The 22360-nt window shown below is 52.2% G+C and overlaps 1 protein-coding gene across 2 annotated transcripts in view; it reads left to right on the plus strand.

The window, feature by feature from the left end:
* Nucleotides 1–22360, plus strand: part of mpp2a (MAGUK p55 scaffold protein 2a) — a 52571-nt gene that overhangs the window by 11479 nt on the left and 18732 nt on the right. Inside the window, exon 2 of one of the 2 annotated variants that reach the window (XM_064316372.1) lies at nt 3896–3975. In XM_064316372.1, the coding sequence (XP_064172442.1) occupies nt 3945–3975 (31 nt within the window). In that variant the 5' untranslated portion in view covers nt 3896–3944. Of the gene's footprint in view, nt 1–3895; nt 3976–10184; nt 10301–22360 lie in introns of those variants that run through there. The other variant, XM_064316371.1, reaches the window with a different exon arrangement.

Below are 22360 nucleotides of genomic sequence, written 5' to 3' on the forward strand. Positions count from 1 at the left end.
TTGTATTATTGTTATACAATGAATAGTCAATATTAAATTAGTGTGGCATTCAAAACCAAAACCAGGGCTGTCCTTTTGTTTGTTTCTGTTTTTCAGAAGTAACAGTGTGCGAAACGTTTGCGTTTGTGCAACGTGTGCCGACCCAGCTTTTGGAATCCCGCTACGGTAGGCAGACCTCCCCGGCAGGGCTGTGATAGCGGGATGCTAGCTGTGTGTTTACCGCGGCTGAGCGGCTGTCTGAGCAGGCCTGGAGGTCGCTTGTGTGCTTTCTGAGCTTGTTAAGCGGTGCCCCCCGGAGCGATTCGCTGGCGCTCTGAAACGCTTCCCCCCCCCCACTCGTTCCGAGCGGCCACGGCCCGTCACGGTCGGGAACGTGTGGAATGTGCGGTCACACACGGTAACTCTCCGTGTGGTCGCGCGCCTAACCTCGGCCCCCACAGGTACAGCAGCGCTGCAGGGCCCCGCCCCTTGCTCTGATGTCATGCCCAGCAGCGGCAGTGGCAAGGCTTTGTGGACCTCATAATGGAGCCCGAGCTGCCTGGTGCTGTCAGTCACCAGAGTGTGTAAGCCAATCAAATGACCTCACTCTCCGTCGCAGAACAGAGTGCTGCTTCGCCACTGATAAGGGTGACGTGTCTCACTGCACCCACACACAGGTCTCCTGGCAGAGCAGTTTCTGGGGGGGGGGGGCGTGTACTGGGACCAGGCTCAACCTGAGCGTGCAGTGCGTATGTTTGTCAGCCTGTTGAGATGCATGTTTCGTAATGACTGGTCTGTCTGACCCAGGCATACTGCACTTCGTTTCAGCAGACAGGAAGTGGGGTTGAGTGCAGTGTGTGATCGGAGCTGTTACCGTTGAGCCGAGGCAGGGTGAAAGCTGAGATCATTTGATGTGTTGCATCAAAAGAAATATTTTGTTCACGCAGTAAGAAAAGGGAACCTATGGTCACATCAGGTCTGGCGTACGGTTCATCAGCTCTTTGTTGGGTCAGCCGCATTTATAAGAAATAAAATAACCGGGCGCATAATTTATAAAGAAATAAAACGATCAGGTTTCTCGCTTTCAGTTTGTTGCAGGTGAGACCGAGAGGCTTGTTCAGTCAAGCTCCTGATGAAAAGGACCTTGAGCTGATGGAACCGAAGGTGTATGACTTCGGCCTATTTAAGCTTTAAAAAATAGATTCAATCACACTGACTTTGGGCCACAGAAAAGAAGAAAGAAAGCAGATCATGCACCGATGGCCTTACAGAACCAAGCTGTACATCAGGGGTGTCCAGTCCTATCCTGAAAGGGCCAGTGGGGGTACAGGCACTAAGACACCTGATTCTACTTATCAAGGTCTCGATGGAAGACCACGATTAGTTGAATAGTTAAATCAGGCGTTGTAATGGTGGGCTAAAACAGCCAGTGCATTAGCAAACAACAAAAAATAATCATTAAAAAAGAAACAAAGTTAATATGTTTACGCTGAAATAACAATGGAAAGTAGGCTAGAAGCACTGGGACTTCAGCAAGTGTTGCTTTCAATCTCTCTCTCTCTCTCTCTCTCTCTCTCTCTCTGCTTCTGTCTCTCTCTCTCTCTCTCTCTCTCTGCTTCTGTCTCTCTCTCTCTCTCTCTCTCTCTTCTGTCTCTCTCTCTCTCTCTCTCTGCTGCTGTCTCTCTCTCTCTCTCTCTGCTGCTGTCTCTCTCTCTCTCTCTCTGTCTCTCTCTCTCTCTCTCTCTCAATTCAGTTCAGTTCAATTCAATTCGCTTTATTGGCATGACAAATTTGTACATTTGTATTGCTAAAGCTTGTAAGGTACAGCTCTCTCTCTCTCTCTCTCTCTCTCTCACACACACACTGTCTCTCTGTCTCTCACTCTCCACCCCCCCCCTCCAGTGGCAAACACTGGTCCCATTACTGTGGGAGAGATGAAGTTGAAAAGGAGCTCAAGAGCAGAGGGGTGGAGCATCATCTGGTCTGAAGGAGCGAATAAGAAAGAAACAGGAGTGCTGGAGGCCAGTTAGCAGGAGCAGTCCTCCGGGGAGGCGGGGCCGAGTCCCCCGCTGGGCTGTTGCCATAACAGCGCCTACAGCTGCGTAGCGAACTCCGGTTACAGCTAGCAGCTAGCACGCTGCAGCGGGCCGCGCTCCTGAATTCGCCTCATTAACGAGCCCGGGGATCGGGGTTTATAGGCTACGCTCACGCTGGCTTCATCCACCTGTGCTCCTCTGGCGTTTCTCATTTTCACTCCGCTCTCTTAAATTGGATTTCAGGCAATTTGATCTTTTTTTCCCCCCACAAATATCCTGAGCAGTATTTCCTGGCCAGTGTGCATGACTATTGGGAATCTGTGGAAATGTTAGCCGTTCCTGTTTTGCTAAACCTGGTTGAAGTAAGCTCATTCCCCTTTCACACATGGGATTTTGAACACACAGGGCCTGATTTGCTAAGACGTTTAGCACACGCAGTACTACTAACGCAACCAATGATTGATGCAAAGCGCATACCATGACCAATCATTGGTCATATTGGTTTTGTGTGTGCTGGAAGGTTTTGCATGTGCTAAAAGTGTTTTCAGAACACTTAAGGCTCTTTTTACAGGTTATAGTATAGTGTGCACAGGTAATTGGCTTGACTATGTCACACATTTTACACAGATGGAAAATGAGCAATTTCAATATGATATTGTTTCTTAAAACATATAACTTATTATTATTAAGTTGGGCAGTATTTCTGTATACTGAACCTGGTATACAATTTTATCCCTGATGTAAAAAAAATAAAAATAAAAATAATAAAAAACCTGCCGTACGTTAGCTGCAGTTCCTATGGAATGTGCTATGCTCATCAGCTTAACATCTTATGAGGTGTCACGTGCCAGATGATTCCAAGCTGCAATAACTGCATCGACTACCGCCTGTGAGGATGGATTATTCTGTAAGTCTCAGGCAGGCAAGCCGTTTCCATTAAAGCTGCTGTCGTGCGGAAGCTGTGTCCGGTGCAACCACAGCAGGAAGCAGCATGAGATCGGGGGTGCGAAGTGCTTGCTCATTAAATGTGTCTCCTGCCCAAAATTGTTTGGGATCCACTGTTTTACGGTTTGAACCCAAGCGTGGGCGGGGTTACAGACTGTCGGTGGACGCTATTGGCCGTCGCGCTGAGCCTGCTTCTGAACGTACTGCGTCTCTCGCCAATGCCTTCCGTTCCTCTCCTCGCCTCCTCACAGAACTGCCTTTCCCTCTGACCAGCATCGCCGCAGCGTCACAGAAAGCTTTGCTGGTAGATGGGGCTCTACACAGGCCCGTCCTCCTGCTACTCTTTCCGCTCCCAAAACTGCTGTCTGTCTTTCCAGAGATCGTCAGGCATATCTGTGCATGGACATAGGGTCCAACATGGCCGCTGTCCGGGCTCGGTTTCCTCTGGTCTTAATTGAAGTCAGGAGGGCAGCAGCGGGTTGTGCTGCTCATGTTCCGCCATCACGGTCCGCGCAGAAAACCCCGTTAACCCTTTGAAGAGTAGGTTTTTTCAGCATTAGAGTGTTCAGTTAAGAACATTCTATTCACAGACCTGTGACCCCACGCCTTTTAAAGGGTTAGTGATGAAGGGGCTCAGCAGGGCCTTCTCGTGTCAGGGAGGCTCATGTGGAAGGGTGCAGGGGATTTGGCTGTGAAGGAGCCTGACTGGGCTGTGCGTGTTGGAGACCCACAACGCAGGAAGCTGTACGCGATGCGGAATCCGTCTGATGCGCAGTTGAACCGCAATTCATTTTAATCCCTGCCCCCCCCACCACCTCTGTCTGCTTAGCAAATGTCTATATTAAAACCCTACTGGTATAGCTCATGTTGAAATGTGTAGCTTATGTGGTTTATTACTGTTAATTTCAGCTCTTCCCCTTTCTTTCCCTGCACAGGTGACATAAGCAGTTTTGGGACTAATTTCTGGAGCCTCAGGATCTCAACATGCCCGTGGCGTCTGCTGGCTCCGATCCTGGTAAGTGGGTTGCAGTTGTATGCCCCCCCGCCCCCCCCACAGTGAAACCACAGGGTCCGTCTCCCCATGACCCCCCGCCTGTAAAGAGTGAAGACGTGGCGGGGCAGATTTTGACATCGAGCGGCAGGGGCCCTTCCCTGCTCCTCTGACGGGCCTTAACGAGGCCGTCGAATAAAGATTGAGCCCCTGCAGCGGGGGTGTGGCATTTATCACCGAGCTCACGCCGCAGGCTTGAGACGCGAGGTGTGAGGATGTCCCTACGTACGGAGCCAGGCTGGGAGACCGGGGTGGGGGGGGGACTGGGGGGCCGGGGGGACGGGGGGGCCGGGGGGACTGGGGTAGAAGAAGGCTGAAACTGAGGACGTGCTGGGAGTCCAGCGAGGGCGATTTGAAGGCGATGGCGCCTCGGAGGATGTGAAGGTTTCAAACGAGCCCTGACGAGCAGCCCTGTGCCGTCTCCCTGAGGGGGGCGGGTCTCTCCCTCCCTGAGGGGGGCGGGTCTCTCCCTCCCTGAGGGGGGCGGGTCTCTCCCTCCCGGCGGGTCCGTCTCAGGTCAGGCGCAGCGGCCGGCCCGCGGCGGAACAGCGAACACGGCAGGACCCTCGCCCTGGGTCCCGGGCCTCCTCTCACATGAGAGGAAACGGCTGTTATTGGGCCAATAGGGAGAAGTGTCTGAGACAAACACAGGCAGGAAGGAGAAGAGAGAGAAAGAGAGGCGGCAGGATGGCCCCCTCCTCCTCCCGTCCCCCCGCTCCAGACGGCCACCGACACCTAGCACTCGATAAATACCGCCGTCCCGGGGGACTGTGTGTCCAAGGCTTTCCGCCATTATTTAAGAGCAGTCGTCTCATTTACTCCCCGGATTCCGCAGAGTTTAATGTACCTCGGGGCCCGGGAACGGCGCCAGGGGACGCCGGGGGGAGGAGGAGGAGGAGGGGAGAGAGAGGGAGAGAAAGAGGCAGGCCTCGGGAGAGAAAGAGGAGAAGTAAATCTGCGGTCGTTTCTGTGGGCTCCGAGTCAGAGCCGTTCAGCTGTGCTTTAATTGCGCGCCGCCGTTGTTCAGAGCCGAACCGATGGGGCGTCCAGCCGTAGCGTGTACGCGCCGCGTGCCTCCGCTTGACTTCCGCACTGAACGCCGTCTCTGAACGTTCGCCGCTCTGTCGGCTGATGTAGTGCCGCCCGGTTTTTGGGTTCACTTCAGGTGAGGCCTGTTCGCCACCGTGCTGCCGTCTGCAGCGTGCGAACCACCGCCCTGATGAATGGCACAAGTGCAGCGCCGTGCAGTATGTACCGCGCGTGTGCGATTTGCAGTCCCGCGCACCAACACCGCGTTAGCCAAATGCGAGATGGTGCCGCCCCCCGAACCGCGGGTTCCTGTTAGGACGGGGGAGCGAGCAGGCAGGCACGGGGTTAGCAGGCAGGCACGGGGCTGTTTCGGGCCGAAACATTTTAATGGTTCCCAGGCTGTCTTTACCGTCCTCCGAGCCTCCCCTTTCATGAGTACCTTCAGACGTGGTTTGGACCCGGCGCATTAGCCGCGGCTGTAAGGAGGGGTGTGAATGGGAGGTGATGAATGATTTGAACCCGTGAGCCCGGGCTGAATTGGCCCGGGGTAATGGGCCGTGTTCGCCCGTAATGAGTCAACGCTGGCTGCCGTCCCCTGCTCCCAGGTAGAAGGTTCCGGCGTGGTGCTCAGGCCGGAGCCAGCGCTGGCGCCGCGGCCGTGGCGAACATCTGCTAGCCCAGTCCATCTTTTATTTTTCTGTCGACTGTCACTTTACTGCAGTTGTTTACAAGCCAGGGGTGGGCCACTCAAAAAGGCAATTTGCAGTAAAACAACCCAGTGTTACCCAGATGGAGGATATTTCTGTTTAGTTTGTTCATAGAGGTGCTGTTCCCCCCCCCCCCCCTTTTCAGGACAAGTTAACCCTTTGGTAGGCATCGCTAGCATTGGTCGATTTAAGATTTTACAAATGAAAGGCTCGAATTCAATCAACATTTGTACTAAGAACTCATTAATAAATAAATGTAAATGTTTATTATTTTTCTGCGAACACAATTTGCCAAGATCATCGAGCGCCAAAATGACTCCCGGCGAATCGGCAGGCTCCCGGCCATCTGAGGTTCCGCCCACGCGGGCGGGGGTTTGATCCCCGATGTGGCGCTCTCTCCGCTGCGCTCCCTCTGTCTCGCACCCCGTCTGCTCTCCTCTCTGCAGAAAGGAGGGACAACGGTCCTGCTCTCCTTAAAAATAAAAAAATACATAAACTCAAAGAAATTGCCAAACTGAAGAGGAAAAAACCCCACTTTATTTGTGAGTCTGTGTCAGAGACGCACGTTAGTCCAAATCCTGGCTTTACCTGCTGCAGAGATGTCTGTCTGTTTTGTCATTTTATTTTATTATGCTGCGACAAACGACTCCAAGGCTGCGCTGCAGGGCGCGGTGTTCACAGGGCTGTTCGCGTCCCTCTGCCGCTGTCCCGCGCGCGTTCGTCCTGCGCGCGTTCGCCCTGCTCAGAAGCCCAGGGCCGCCGGGCGGTCGATGGCTTCGCGCGGAGCGGGGCGATGCGGGTTTCGCGGCGTCCGCGTTTCAGGCCTGGGTTGGCGGGGGCCGGGGATTTAGGCGGCTCGTCGGCGGGGCGGGGCTAATCCCCCGACGCCGCTCCCGCTGGGGAACGGGGCGAATCGATGGCGCCGCGTCTCGCCCTAAACCCCCCTCTTATTTTCACGGGCCCCTGCGAGCCGCGGTCAGCCCAAATCTTTCGGAACAACAGATCGTTTATCACACCTCCACGCCGTCGGGGAACAGGCAGCCCCGTTTAATTTACATCGCCTGCCGCCTCCTTATCTCGCACACTGTGTCCTGACCGGGTGACTGTGGACAAATAACAGCTTTAACGCGTTAATGGGCTTTTAGCGAAGGGGTAATATGTAATATTTAACGTCTGTTTAACGTGCAATTACTGTCAACTGAGCAACGTCGCAATCCCAGAGTTCCCGAGGTTCTTCGCGAAGCCCTTTTGTAAACGAAGAGGCTTTTGTTCCGTTAATAGTCGTCCTTTCACTTCAAGTCTTTTCCCAAAACGAACGAAAGGCAGTCAGGAATATTGTAAGGAATCAGACTCTGCGAACAGAAGGACGTCGGGCTGTCACAGTGCTCCCAAACCTCGGTGTTGTCCGCTAGAAGGCCTCAAAGTCTGGACTGCCGGCGGTCGTGTGCTGGTGCTGTGAGACCCGGGTTACTGAGGCACAGTGTGGATAGAGCGGTCTGAGAGTGACAGACCTGCGGAGGGCCGGTGGTCGTGTGCTGGTGCTGTGAGACCCGGGTTAGTGAGGCACAGTGTGGATAGAGCGGTCTGAGAGTGACAGACCTGCGGAGAGCCGGTGGTCGTGTGCTGGTGCTGTGAGACCCGGGTTAGTGAGGCACAGTGTGGATAGAGCGGTCTGAGAGTGACAGACCTGCGGAGGGCCGGTGGTCGTGTGCTGGTGCTGTGGTACAGACCCGGGTTACTGAGGCACAGTGTGGATAGAGCGGTCATAGAGTGACAGACCTGCGGAGGGCCGGTGGTCGTGTGCTGGTGCTGTGGTACAGACCCGGGTTACTGAGGCACAGTGTGGATAGAGCGGTCTGAGAGTGACAGGCCTGCGGAGGGCCGGTGGTCGTGTGCTGGTGCTGTGAGACCCGGGTTACTGAGGCACAGTGTGGATAGAGCGGTCTGAGAGTGACAGGCCTGCGGAGGGCCGGTGGTCGTGTGCTGGTACTGTGGTACAGACCCGGGTTACTGAGGCACAGTGTGGATAGAGCGGTCATAGAGTGACAGACCTGCGGAGGGCCGGTGGTCGTGTGCTGGTGCTGTGGTACAGACCCGGGTTACTGAGGCACAGTGTGGATAGAGCGGTCATAGAGTGACAGACCTGCGGAGGGCCGGTGGTCGTGTGCTGGTGCTGTGGTACAGACCCGGGTTACTGAGGCACAGTGTGGATAGAGCGGTCATAGAGTGACAGACCTGCGGAGGGCCGGTGGTCGTGTGCTGGTGCTGTGGTACAGACCCGGGTTACTGAGGCACAGTGTGGATAGAGCGGTCTTAGAGTGACAGACCTGCGGAGGGCCGGTGGTCGTGTGCTGGTGCTGTGGTACAGACCCGGGTTACTGAGGCACAGTGTGGATAGAGCGGTCTTAGTGACAGACCTGCGGAGGGCCAGTGGTCATGTGCTGGTACTGTGGTACAGACCCGGGTTAGTGAGGCACAGTGTGGATAGAGCGGTCTGAGAGTGACAGACCTGCGGAGGGCCAGTGGTCATGTGCTGGTACTGTGGTACAGACCCGGGTTACTGAGGCACAGTGTGGATAGAGCGGTCTGAGAGTGACAGGCCTGCGGAGGTCTGAAATGACATCAGTTCTGGCGTATGGTCTGTAAGCTGCGCTCTGCCAGCGCGTCCCCGTCCGTCTCGACGCGGCGTCTTTAATTAAGCCGCGGTAACGCCGGGCGACGTGAAGCCGCGGAGAAGGAGGGCCCGCGTCGGGGGGGAGGCGCTCGTCAGAGCGGCAGCCTCCTGGATTTTAATTACTCTGCTGTCCCAGTGCCGGCCCCCCTGGGGGCTGAGAGGGGCGGGCGGCACAATGGAGAATCACGCTTTAATCAGCTGAGCCAACCCCCCCCCCGACCCCTCCCGGCACCATCCACCCACATGCACTGAGTACAGGACACATGCGCTGATGAGCCACTGTGACCCCATCCCCGCTGTGTCGTATAGGTGTGTTTCACCTGATGTCACTTCCTGTGATTTCTGCGGTGTGAGGTCCTGCTCTAATGAGATGTTTGTCTATGCCACTCCCCCTGTTGACTTGTTTGGGTTTGGGTTAGCCGCACTTGCTATTTGGAGAGTAGATGTTTAGGGACGTGCTTTTAAAACCTATGGAATCTATCTGTAGCTGAAATCTGAAGTGGGTGTGGCCACCTAGATTGTGTAAGTGGATGGGGCTCAGCTGGGTACGGTGAGTGGGCGGGGCTCCGCTGGGTCCTGTGTGTGGATGGGGCTCAGCTGGGTACGGTGAGTGGGCGGGGCTCCGCTGGGAGTTGTGTGTGGATGGGGCTCAGCTGGGTACGGTGAGTGGGCGGGGCTCCGCTGGGAGTTGTGTGTGGATGGGGCTCAGCTGGGTACGGTGAGTGGGCGGGGCTCCGCTGGGTCCTGTGTGTGGATGGGGCTCAGCTGGGTACGGTGAGTGGGCGGGGCTCCGCTGGGAGTTGTGTGTGGATGGGGCTCAGCTGGGTACGGTGAGTGGGCGGGGCTCCGCTGGGTCCTGTGTGTGGATGGGGCTCAGCTGGGTACGGTGAGTGGGCGGGACTCCGCTGGGTCCTGTGAGTGGGCGGGGCTCAGCTGGGTACTGGGAGTGGGCGGAGCTGGGAGCTGTGGGGGTGGGTGACAGGTGCAGAGCGCAGCTTTGCTTTTCCACGCTTCCTCCAGCACATGGTACTCCCACCTGCCTCAGAAACACACACACACACCCAAACAAACACACACACACACACGCGCGCGCGCACACACACAGCTCTGTCACAGTTGCCATCGTCGCTTGTCTGTTCTGCCCACTGAGCCCAACCCTGGACACAAGAGGCTACGCACAGTCCTGACAGGGAAAAGGAGAGGGAGAGGGAGACGGACATACCACCCAGAGACATACAGCAACACCGTGCTGTAGAGCAGAGAGGGAGAGAAGGAGAGAGGGAGAGAGAGGGACCATGCTGTAGAGCAGAGAGGGAGAGAGAGAAGGACCATGCTGTAGAGCAGAGAGGGAGAGAGAGAGAGAGAGAAGGACCATGCTATAGAGGAGGGGTGGGAGAGCGAGAGAGGGAGGGGGGGAGAGAAAGGGAAGGAGAGAGTGATCAAAACACTAATATACGGGATTGAAAGAAGGGAGAGGAGCTGATGGAGAGACTGACGCGCAGATCTAGCAGAGAGATACAGGGGAGCAGAAAGAGGAGCAGTATAGACAGCAAGGCAGATAAAAACATGCAATTTACACAGAAGACAGGGGCATAAGGGAGAACGGAGACAGGAAAGAGAAGGAGGTTCTAGAGGAGAAGAATAAAGAGAGGAGCACACACAGCGAGGCGTAGATCCATATTTGGAAATAAAGAGGGAGAGAGAAAGAGACGTACACGGAGAGAGACCAGGGAGAGGGGTAGAGGATTTGGGGTCCTCTGCAGCAGCCCCCCCCCCCACACCGGGACAGGACGGGACATGGCAGGCAGTTTGTTTCAAAGACTGTCTCTGGAGGACGAGGGGTCTCCCCTCCCCTCTTCGCACGGGACGAGGGGGGAAGGTAAGGCCCATACGGGGCTGGGCACGGGGCACAGAGGGTGGGGGTGGGGGTTCGTTTCCAGCCCCGCCTTCCTCTCTGGGGGGGGAACTATTTGACTGCGACACACAGGGGACCGGCCTCTCTGTCGCAGTGGCTGTCCGGCTTCGTTAGGGCGTTCGCGTTGAGTGGGCGAACGGTGCGGAGAGAGCGCGAGCGAGAGCATGTGCTACGTGGAAACGGTGGCAGAACTTTTATCGCCACTTTCTATTCCCGCGATTGTGTTAGTCACACGCACAGTCGACAGGACAGAAAAGCAAGCTGTCGTGCGTAGCCCGTGAAAATGCTTCTGTGAGCTGTGCAGGGTAGGCAGTGTGTGCGCTTCTGTGAGCTGTGCAGGGTAGGCAGTGTGTGCGCTTCTGTGAGCTGTGCAGGGTAGGCAGTGTGTGTGCTTCTGTGAGCTGTGCAGGGTAGGCAGTGTGTGCTTCTGTGAGCTGTGCAGGGCAGGCAGTGTGTGTGCTTCTGTGAGCTGTGCAGGATAGGCAGTGTGTGCTTCTGTGAGCTGTGCAGGGTAGGCAGTGTGTGCTTCTGTGAGCTGTGCAGGGTAGGCAGTGTGTGCGCTTCTGTGAGCTGTGCAGGGTAGGCAGTGTGTGTGCTTCTGTGAGCTGTGCAGGGCAGGCAGTGTGTGTGCTTCTGTGAGCTGTGCAGGGTAGGCAGTGTGTGCGCTTCTGTGAGCTGTGCAGGGTAGGCAGTGTGTGCGCTTCTGTGAGCTGTGCAGGGTAGGCAGTGTGTGCTTCTGTGAGCTGTGCAGGGTAGGCAGTGTGTGTGCTTCTGTGAGCTGTGCAGGGTAGGCAGTGTGTGCTTCTGTGAGCTGTGCAGGGTAGGCAGTGTGTGCTTCTGTGAGCTGTGCAGGGCAGGCAGTGTGTGCGCTTCTGTGAGCTGTGCAGGGTAGGCAGTGTGTGCGTTTTGTGAGCTGTGCAGGGCAGGCAGTGTGTGCGCTTCTGTGAGCTGTGCAGGGTAGGCAGTGTGTGCTTCTGTGAGCTGTGCAGGGTAGGCAGTGTGCGCTTCTGTGAGCTGTGCAGGGTAGGCAGTGTGTGCTTCTGTGAGCTGTGCAGGGTAGGCAGTGTGTGTGCTTCTGTGAGCTGTGCAGGATAGGCAGTGTGTGTGCTTCTGTGAGCTGTGCAGGATAGGCAGTGTGCGCTTCTGTGAGCTGTGCAGGGCAGGCAGTGTGTGTGCTTCTGTGAGCTGTGCAGGATAGGCAGTGTGTGTGCTTCTGTGAGCTGTGCAGGGCAGGCAGTGTGTGCTTCTGTGATGATAACTCATCGTGAGCCGCGTGAGGACGGAGGGCGAGCTGCGTTCTGTGCGCGTACAGCGATCCGGTTACACAGCAGCACGCGTCACAGGCCGCACGGCAAGCCTGTCTTATCTACGCGTACTCTGTGTGCTTTTCATTCGAGTAGCAGGAAGGACAAAACCGATACACCAGCCTCTAGGGTTTGTAAATTTATCAATCAGTAATTAATAATAATATAATAATTACTGCCATTTACAGGACGCTTTTGTCCAGAGCAACGTACACTGATTTAGCATTTTTATATTGTATCCATTTATACAGATGGATATGTACTGAAGCTGTTCAGGTTAAGTACCTTGCACAGGTGTACAATAGCTGTGTTTTACTTTGCAATTGAAACTGTAACATTTAAGCCCATTGCCCTACCCATTAGAATACACTGCCATCCAACAGTTCAGCCTGCTATGATTGCTTTAATGGAAATAAAATAAAATAACACTATTAAGGGGAACAGAAAAACAAGTTACTGGCTACAATGAGGGACTACTTCTGATTAAACAAAATAAGAACTGGGACTTGGAAAGTCTAATCTTACCCGACTGAAAAAATGATCAGATTGAATAGTAAATTGTAGTATAAATGTAAAACAGATTTTTTTTAATGCACCGTAAATACAACAGCACAATAAACAGATAAACCTAAGAAATAGTCTCTGGGTAATATTACGGTTGACTGGGATGACTGTTTTCAAAACGCTGTATGCTGGAATACGCGCGCACACACACACACACACATGCGCACACACCCACAGAACACACACACACACACACACACTCACTCATTCACACACACGGACACACACACACACAGCACAACTGTGGAATCGCGACGGTAGAGAAAGCAAGCTGCCATCTTTGGCAGGAGCCGGTGTGTTGGGAAAACATTCCTAAACAAAGAGACAAATAAAGCGCTTCTAGAATGCCGTGCTGACGTGCGCTTGCTTGGCAGTTGTGTTCGGCGTGAATAACCTTGAATTCAGAGCTGTTGCTGAATACTCTCTGGCACCACTTTCACAGAATGTACATCAACCTTTAGTTATTCAATTGAGCATTCAATTTATACTATCTATTTAGACTAACTGTGTAGTGTATAGTGTATAAAACCAAGATTATGTTGTGCTCTACATCAAATTGGATTTATAAATGGTTTTTCACCTTTGGGGAGGATTGGGGGTAGTAGTGGGGAGGGGGGAGATTGTTGACAGTCAGAGCCTAAAATGTCACACAAAATGAAAGCTCCCTCTTTCATGAGATGTCCCAGCATGCTTTGCTCAGTACGGTAAAGACTCTGGCTTTGATGTGTCACCGCTCCTTTCGGAAACGCATCGCGTGTGACGCTGGCCACGCTAATTACTGCGCTGTGGCGGACGCCGACCGTCAGCGCTCTCATCAGCCCGCGGTCGTCAGTGCGCTCCCATCAGCCCGCGGTCGTCAGTGCGCTCCCATCAGCCCGCGGTCGTCAGTGCGCTCCCATCAGCCCGCGGTCGTCAGTGCGCTCCCATCAGCCCGCGGTCGTCTGTGCGCTCCCATCAGCCCGCGGTCGTCAGTGCGCTCCATCAGCCCGCGGTCGTCAGTGCGCTCCCATCAGCCCGCGGTCGTCAGTGCGCTCCCATCAGCCCGCGGTCGTCAGTGCGCTCCCATCAGCCCGCGGTCGTCTGCGCTCTCATCAGCCCGCGTGGATCCCGCCGCTTCTGGGCGCCGGCGGTAAAGAGGGAGGCGCGGCGCTGCCGGGCCGACGGGGAGGCGTTACCGCCGCGCTCGGCTGGAGGGGTCAGCGGCGGTCGATGGCGGAGGACCTGAGAAGCTCGCGGCGGTTACAGGGGCTTATCGGCAGGGATCCTCCGGACCGCCTGGCCTCACAGGGACATCAGCGGTATTACGGCCTACGTTAAGCGCATTCCTACAGGCGCGGCTGTCCAGGAAGTCCTGCTCCCTGCCTCGGTGACTCGTGAGAACCGCACTTGCCACAACTGTGTTAATCGCTGCTTCAGTTCATCGGTGCTGACAACAACAAAAATAAAAAAATCCAGCAGGTCCTGCAGCTCTCCCACGATCAGGTTTGAAAGCTCCATGCTAGCGAGTTGTCTTTCAGAAAGCTTGAATACGTGATACAGATTGACTGGCCCAGTGGCATCCGATTCTTATGTTGTTCTTTGGTATGGAACAGCTGGAAACTGTCCTTCTGTAGCAAACATCACTGATTTCAAAATGAATTTTAATTTTAGACAGTATAAACAAGCAGATAGTTTGGCTTTTTGTTGCAGGACATGGAATAATATTCAGAAGATATTTTTGTTTAATTTGCGTCACAGAGAAGTAACACTAGGTCTGGGAGAGAGAGAGATTTCTATTTCTAATGAAGGAGTATCTCATTTCTCCCTGTTACTTTTCTGCAACAAAAGCCCATCTTTCCTGAGGGAGAGAGTAAGATGTGCTGGTACTTGTAAAGGATACGGGGAGAGATAGGGGACCCCTGTAGTCTACGCCTAGGCCTGTTATTAACGCCTGGAAACACTTCCTTCCCTCTGAATTACTGTCAGCATAGTGCCATGGTGCAAAAAAACATCTAAGCAAAGCCACTGTTCTGCTTTGTATTCTGCTGCAAACCAATCTCCCTCTTTGGGAAAAGAACAATATCACTACGACTGTTACTATTGCTATAACTGCTGCTGCAGCAACTACAACTTGCAGTTTGGATGAAGGGCAAGTTCTGCAGCAGAGACGCTAGTTTCCTTAGCGCTCATCGTGAGCCTCCTGCTGAAGCAGTCTGTTTGGCGGTTCAGTAGCCGCGTGCGCGCGGGGGGGGCAGTGGGGGCAGCGGGAGCAGTGTGGTCGCTGGGAGGTCGTTGCCTGGGTGAATATGAGCTGCAGGCGGCCCTCACGCAGGTTGGAGACTGTCAGTGCTCCTGTGTCCTATCAGCCTGTGTGACAGTCTGTGTTAGCATTCCTGGAAGCCTGTGTGGCAGCCTGTGTGACAGCGTTCCTGTCAGCCTGTGTGGCAGCCTGTGTGACAGCCTGTGCGACAGCCTGTGCGGCTGCCTGTGCCCGTACTCTGGGGCTCTGTCCGTTGGCTGCTGACTGTTCTTGTAATGGCTGTGCCCATAAACTGAGTCTTTCAGTCACCCTCCTCCTGCACGAAGCTGTGGTGAAGACTTCACATGCACACTGCCTCTGTCTCTCCCACACACACTCACACACACACTCATACTCACACACACACTCGCACTCACACATACACACTCACACGCACACACTCACACTCACACTCATACTCACACACACACTCGCACTCACACATACACACTCACACACACACACTCACACTCACACTCATACTCACACACACACTCGCACTCACACATACACACTCACACTCACACATACACAATCACACTCACACACACACACACACTCATACTCACACACACACTCGCACTCACACATACACACTCTCACACTCACACTCACACTCACACATACACAATCACACACACACTCACACACACACTCATACTCACACACACACTCGCACTCACACATACACACTCTCACACTCACACTCACACATACACAATCACACACACACTCACACACACACTCATACTCACACACACACTCACACTCACACTCACACATGCACACTCACACACACACTCATACTCACACACACTCTCACACTCACACATACGCATTGCAGACGACAGTCTCTGTTCCATCAGCCGTGTGACAGTCTGTCTTACACCTGCAGCTGTGCAGCCTGTGTATCACACTCCATCACCTGATCACAGCACCTTGCTCACACACTTGCGACCCTCACTTCCCTACTCTGCTCTCCACGCGCTGCGACTGCTTCTTGTATGCTGTCCCAACACACTTCCATCACCACTCTACTGCACACAAGACTCACATCACACTCACTCTGTCCTCACACACACACTCATACTCACACACACACTCGCACTCACACTCACACACTCGCACACGCACGCTCACGCACGCACACTCACACGCACATGCACACTCACACTCACACTCACACATACACATGCACACTCACACACACACACACACACACACACTCACTCACACTACACACTCACTCACACACTACACCACCTCACACACTCACACCACACCACACTCACACTCACTCTCTCACATACCCACACACTCACACACACACACACACACACTCACACTCACACACACACACTCACACTCACACATACACACATCACACACACACACACACACACACACACACACACACTCACACTCACACAACACACACTCACACCACACATACACACACACACACACACACACACACACACACACACACACACACACACACACACACACTCACACACTCACACACACACTCACTCATACCATGCATACAGGGGTGCAGATAAACTGAGATAAAATCAGCACAATCCACGCAGCAGCAATGCAGCGCAGTGATTTGCCTACACTGAAAATAGATGTCACTTTAACAGTATTAGCCCCTACTGTAAACTGATCCTGCAAACGGTTATAAGTGAGTTGTGTGATTAGCAAACGAGTCAGTGTTACATCCTGATAATGCTATACAGCCATTATTTTCTGGTTTTCTGCCCTATCTGTTGTATTGATTGATTCAGTCTTGGGAGTGTAATATGGATGGATTGTGCTTTGGCCCACTCTTTCTATTGATTTTCTTTCTATTATCACTGAGGCCAGTGTGTTTATTCCCCGAAACGTCCACTGGAAATCCTCAGGTCATGAACTGACCTAATAACGTCTTCCTGCACGGTGAGTTTCACGACACGGTTCTCAAGGCCCTGGTTTTAACGAGAGTCATAACTATTTTATAATGTAATTTCAGAGAACCGATTGCTATTTTCTGTGTCAATAATGTAGCTAGTGCAGATTTTTCCTACTACAGGACCGGATTCCATTTTATTTTTTTTATTGTATGGTATTGACCATATAGATACGCTCCTGGGCACATTATAGCTGCTGTGGAATTAAGGCTGTTTCACAGGTTCTGCAATCGGTATTGATCATAGAAACAAAGCAAAAGTTCAGTGCCATGTTAATTTGACTTGAAAGAATTTTAATTAATGGCATTTTTAAAAAATAGTGTAGTGAAGAGTCACATTTACAGACAGCGTAGAGTATCTGCCTGACCGTATTTTTAAAATAAAATCCCAGCATTTGAAAAAGAACGAGACTAGAAAACTATGATATTTGACTGATGATATTAACTCTGTTGAGATTTATAATTAATTGATGAGTTGAGATTTTGACATTTGATTGTTTATACCGTGCCGCTACAGAATGATTTGGTTTTGATCTTTTTGGAGACCATGTTGCTCACACAAGAACATGGCAATTAATATTTATACCAAACTGATATGGCTGTTCATCGGGCTGCCAATCAGAATTAAACTTGAGTGAAGGGACACGGCATGTTCGACCTCCAGCTCTCGCTTTTAGAAACGGCGCCGTTTGCATCAAAAGGGTTTTTCTCCTGTTTATAAATGTGGAGAAAGTAGGAACACGCCTTTATCTTGCGGCTTAACGAACACTGTGAATCCAAGACCAGAGAAATTTCACCGGGTCTTAAAATAGAAACTCCAGGCTTCCTGTTCGACATTTTTTTTTTCCCCCCTCTTCTCATTTGAGAAAAATTAAATTTCCCCTTTGTCATCTTGGTGGAGTCTGCGGCGTTGTTTACTGACCCCTGCGGTGGTGTGCGATTATGAACGCTAATAAAGGAAGGAAGCGTGACCGCGCCACGCGGGGTAATTAAACCACACTGCTCTGCGCTGGAGCGCAGAGGGGAACTGTGGGATCGGCCGCCCCGCCCCTGGGTCCTTTTCCATTTTGACGACTCTGAGGAGGATGTTGTGATGACGTCCCCGCCCCCTCCATTTTATGATTGGGCGCATTTCATGTCGCGGATTGTGCTGGGACTTTATTCTGTGGACAGTAAAGTGTGAAATGTCTGCTTCTTTGGTGGGTGAGCTCTTCAGAGAGCCCTTCTGGGGCGGCCGCGTGCTGCGACGGCGGCTTTCTCCCCCCCCTCGTCTAAAATGGCTGTCGCACGTGGCGTGCAACTGCATTGGAAGCGTGAGCGGCTTCTCATTTGCAAGTCAAACCCCTCCTTGACATTTCAAATCCCTCTCCAGCGGGCTCGACGTCAGAGCAGGTAACTGCGATGCTAACAGCAGCCCGCTGAGGGAGGGGCTCGGTGCAAACCGTTAGCTTACCGCAGGGTGAGTTCGCCAGTCATTTGGCGCTGCGTTGTCCGCTGAATCCGTCTGCCAGGTTGCCTGTCGCATTCGGTGGAGGCTGAAGGCTGCATCCTACGAGCGCGGGTGAGGCAGGCGTGCGTGTGCGGGCGTGTGCGGCTGCGTTAGCGTGAGCGCAGGTCCTGTCACAGGGTGAGAAGCGGTGCTAGCGTGTTGCTAACGCACCATGATGAAAGCAGGGACGCCACGCTGGCTTCAGCGCGTGGAGCTCCGGTGTCGGTGCCCTGCTTCGCGTCTGGGCCCTTGATTTGGCTCGGTCACCAGGCAGACCACGGGCACCAGAGGCGAGCTCCCTTTGATGTCTGCGCCTCATCCTGACATCTGTCTGTCTTTACAGGAGCCTGGCCGACGCTAACTTGTCTTATGCCGGGTAATTAGGCCTCTAAATTAGATCAGCCCTGAATCAGTGTTCTCCCAGCTCTCTTTGAACCCCGCTGTCCACGTGAAGCGAAGCCTGAGCAGTTCTGTTTTACTCGTTTGCTGCTGGTCCAGTTGCTGGCGTTTCCACGGAAAATGTGTCCACACAAAATGCGCGCTTATGCAAAAACACTGGAAGTTCTGGAAGGGCTCCTTGTCAGATGCAGTGTTTTCGATATGCGCGTTTGTTTGCTAGCTCTAACAGTAGCTGCGGCGCGTCGGTGTAAATCTGCTGATCCCCGGCCTTGTAGCTGTCCAACCGGCAGCCGTGGCTTGTGTCCAACTGGCATCTAAACCCCCCCCCCCCCCCCCCCGCCCCCCCTCCCCCCGTCCTGTCAGTGCCGGTGTGTAGAGGAAATACTGCGCTGGCGGAGGCATTAATGCACTGGGGGATGCAATGTGATATACGGAGGAAGCGCAGACAGTTTAACGCGGTCGGGCGGAGCCGTCCGTGCTCTGTGCTGCCGGATCGCCGCCTGCGATCTGCATGGCTGAGCGGGCCGCAGACGCCGCGCTGAGTGGCGCTCGTAAATCCCGCCTTATCAGACACAGCCGCGAAGCGTCGGAAAGGGATCGGGTGCCGGGCCTCCGCTCTGCCTGGGGAAGAGGAAAAGAGTGACTTATGTACGAGCGAAAGAGAGCGCTGTATCGGGGTCGACAAAGCATTAGTCTTTCAGAAAGGCGGGCTGTCACTGGTGAGAGGTCTGTAATTGGTGGACGTTAGTCATGATGACGCTTGGCACGGGCTACGGTAGAGCGGGGTGAAGGTTCTGCTCGAATTTAGGAGCTGTCACTGTATTTACAGTGGCAGGAGCGGTCCGGTCAGGGATTCCCTCCTTGGACGGGACGGTAGTCTGCTATCGGGCCATTGCCCCATTCTGCCCTGTTGAGCTGAGAGCCAGCACTGCCCCTGTCTGTTTGGAGGCCCAAAGCAAAAGTTTTTTATGCGTTCCTTCATGGGAGGGAGAGATTTGCAATCTGCCTCCCCCATCCATATGGGCTGGGGCAGCCCTGATGGAGACTAAGTTTGGAGGCTGGACGCGTGGGGAGGGATTACAGGCGCTAAACGGGGGCCCCTAGTGGTCGCGGGGGCCCTAGGCAGCCGCTCAGTCTGCGCATAGCCAGGAACACGCCTGTCGAGAGTGATTCAGTGCCATTCACCTCTAACGTAAGGCCAAAGTTTTAGTGCGATAAAAAGTTTTCTAATAACGAAAGGACAGGAGCAGCTCACACTCAGCAGGTCAGCACTAGGTGAACTCCCAGTGCTGCAAGAACAGGACTGCAGCAGCCGTACCAGGAAAATGAGAAAAATTCAGGCACTCTTGCGCAGAGCAGAAATTAGTGAGAAACCTTCATTGGAAGTGAATTAAAAACTCCAAAAATAGTTTTAGTGTGGAGCTGGGATGGGATTTATTCCGGTGGCCATTTGGAGGTTGTTCTGTGTTCCGATGAAAGGGGCCGGCTTTACCCGGCACACGCCACAGCTGCTGTCGTTCTTTCCGTACTTCTCTCTCTCTCTCCCTCTTTTTCCCCTGCCTTTGCTGTGAATCCATCTGTCAGGGAGAGCGAGGGAGAGACGATGCGATCGCTCTGTCGGCTCGTGAAGCTGAAACGCGGAGGCAGCGGAGGCTTTGGGGGGGGGTGAGGGTGGGGGGGTCGCTGTGGTTCCTCTGCTAGTTGTAATTTTTTTGATGCCTCCCTCGGTTGACAAGACTTTGTAGTCAAGGCTACCTTGCGGTTGCCCCGCCCTTGTAAACAAAGCTGTCAGAACGTCTGTCCCTGCCCCACACACCGAGCGGTGGCTTTTTAATCACACCTTCTTTTGCCATCATTTAGATGCTACGAGTGTAAAAATAAAAAACTGCTTATTTTTAGCTTTTTATTCTGCACAGATTAGTTGCCACTTTTCTCAACAAAATGATTACCTTGCAGCATGGGTCTGTGCAACGGGGGGTGCTGTTTCTGGCTTCCATGTATCGAAATGCATCAGCAGCAGGTTAGGTGATGGATGGATGAAATCCATAGGTTATACACAAGCAAGTGCTGCTCCTGATTTTTTATTTTATTTTTTCCATGGAAGACAGATCCATGGGGATGTCGCATTTAAACACATAAAGAGATTCAGAACAATATTCATTCAACATGAAAGGTCAAATTATTACCGCTGAATGAAGGATTTGGCGTACACAGTGTCCCATTTTTAGCTGTTCCAAAAAAAAAAAAAGAAAAAAAACTGTAAATGAAACTAAAATGAATGCACGTTATGAATATGCGTGCACATTTTCAAGCTGACAGAAAACAATTTCTCTCTGCCAGGAAAACTATAATTGCCATGTCATAATTTTAAAATAGTGAATGTGTTTACAAATGCATTTTGCCCACATGTGCCATGAGGGGGTGGGCAGAGGAAGCCATGACTGTGTTGGTACTCACTGATGTTTATTAAATTATCATCATCATCATTATCATCATTAGATAATACAGAGAGCACTTACCGTGGCAACCTTACCTGCAAAAATGTATCAGCCTTTTAGAAGCATGTAGAGGCTTTTCCCGCAGCCAGTTTGTCCTTAGTACATAGTGGTTGCAGTGACATGGCTGTTTTCTCCATAGTGTGATCCACAGGTTCTGTAATTTGAATGCAGAGTACATTGCCACACAGTGAGACTACAGCTCTATACATAAGACTGTGGACCGAATGAGCTGTGTCAGCAGAAGCTTAGAGACTGATGAAACGCCTGCAATAAAACGCTTGCTATATTGTAGTAGCTATATAGTACTCTGAGGTACACAAAAGAGCGGATAGAGTTGGCTCAAATCACTGGCCTTGAGAAGCCTGTCGCTTAGGCCTGCAATTAAGTTGACTGATAACCGTGAAAATTGCTTCAATGCACATTTTTCTTTTTTGAGTAGAGATTTGCCTTTTCCCTTACTGTACTGTCTACTTTCCAATCTTATTTATTTTCCAGTACAGAAATGTGACCACAGCTATACATTCTTAACAGGACTTTATGTTGGGAAAGGTTACTGCACATTGTAAGGAATTAAATAGTCCAGATGTGCTTTGTCACAAACAGCTAAGTTTGGTAAATGGGAAACTTCAATACTGAAGCTATTTCAGTTAATTTAATTTTGCAATACAGACGATTATGTGCCATATGCTTATGATGCTTATGTGCGCTATCGGTTAAAAATACAAACGCTTTTTTTCTTCACATCCATTATTTTGAAGACTTACCAGTGTAACAGGCCCAGTGATACAAAGTATTAATCATTGCTTTTAAATGAAAACACTCCACAGGACAAAATTGATCCTGTGGACTGTATGCAGTAATAAATAGATATTTATTATAATGCTGAATACTGAGTCATGCATTGCTTTCATACTGTTACATTGATTAAACAGTTGAAATCCATTGGTATTAATACTTTTAACTGTGCTATGCATTGATTTGTAATAAGAAGGATTCACAAAATTGGTTCAGTATAACATGAAAATGATTCATTTTTTTCTCCATCATCTCGGGTATTTAATTTCACTGGCCTGCATTGTGTTCCCTAGCACTGCAGATCTTGAGAATAACGTCCTTCTCTTTCTGCGAAATCAAATCGGCGCCACGGCACTACATTTTTGCCCGAGCTCCCTGTTGCTAGCTCAGGGTTGTCTTTTATGAGAGGAGTGTGGAATATTTCGCAGAGGGTGACTCTGGTAAGTATGACCTGCGCTGAGCAAGCCTGGTGGAGCGGACTGCATCGGACTGAGATTAAACACGCAGAGCAATCGGGGAAATCTTGAATGATTGATTTGCTGAGGCAACGCAGAGCAGCGGTTGACAGAAGTAGACGGCACGGCGTTCAGTTTAATGAAGCCCGCAGTTCCACAAAAGCTCGCTCCTTATTCTGTCATCAAAGGGCATTGTGGATAATCTTATCTCCTGTGATTTAAAAAAGTCCTCTTTGTCCATCGTCTTCTCGACAACATGCATCTTAAAGGCAGAGGAAGGGAAGTAAGAGA

This window comes from Anguilla rostrata, chromosome 17 (genome assembly GCF_018555375.3).
Source record: "Anguilla rostrata isolate EN2019 chromosome 17, ASM1855537v3, whole genome shotgun sequence".
In the NCBI taxonomy this organism is placed as follows: domain Eukaryota; kingdom Metazoa; phylum Chordata; class Actinopteri; order Anguilliformes; family Anguillidae; genus Anguilla; species Anguilla rostrata.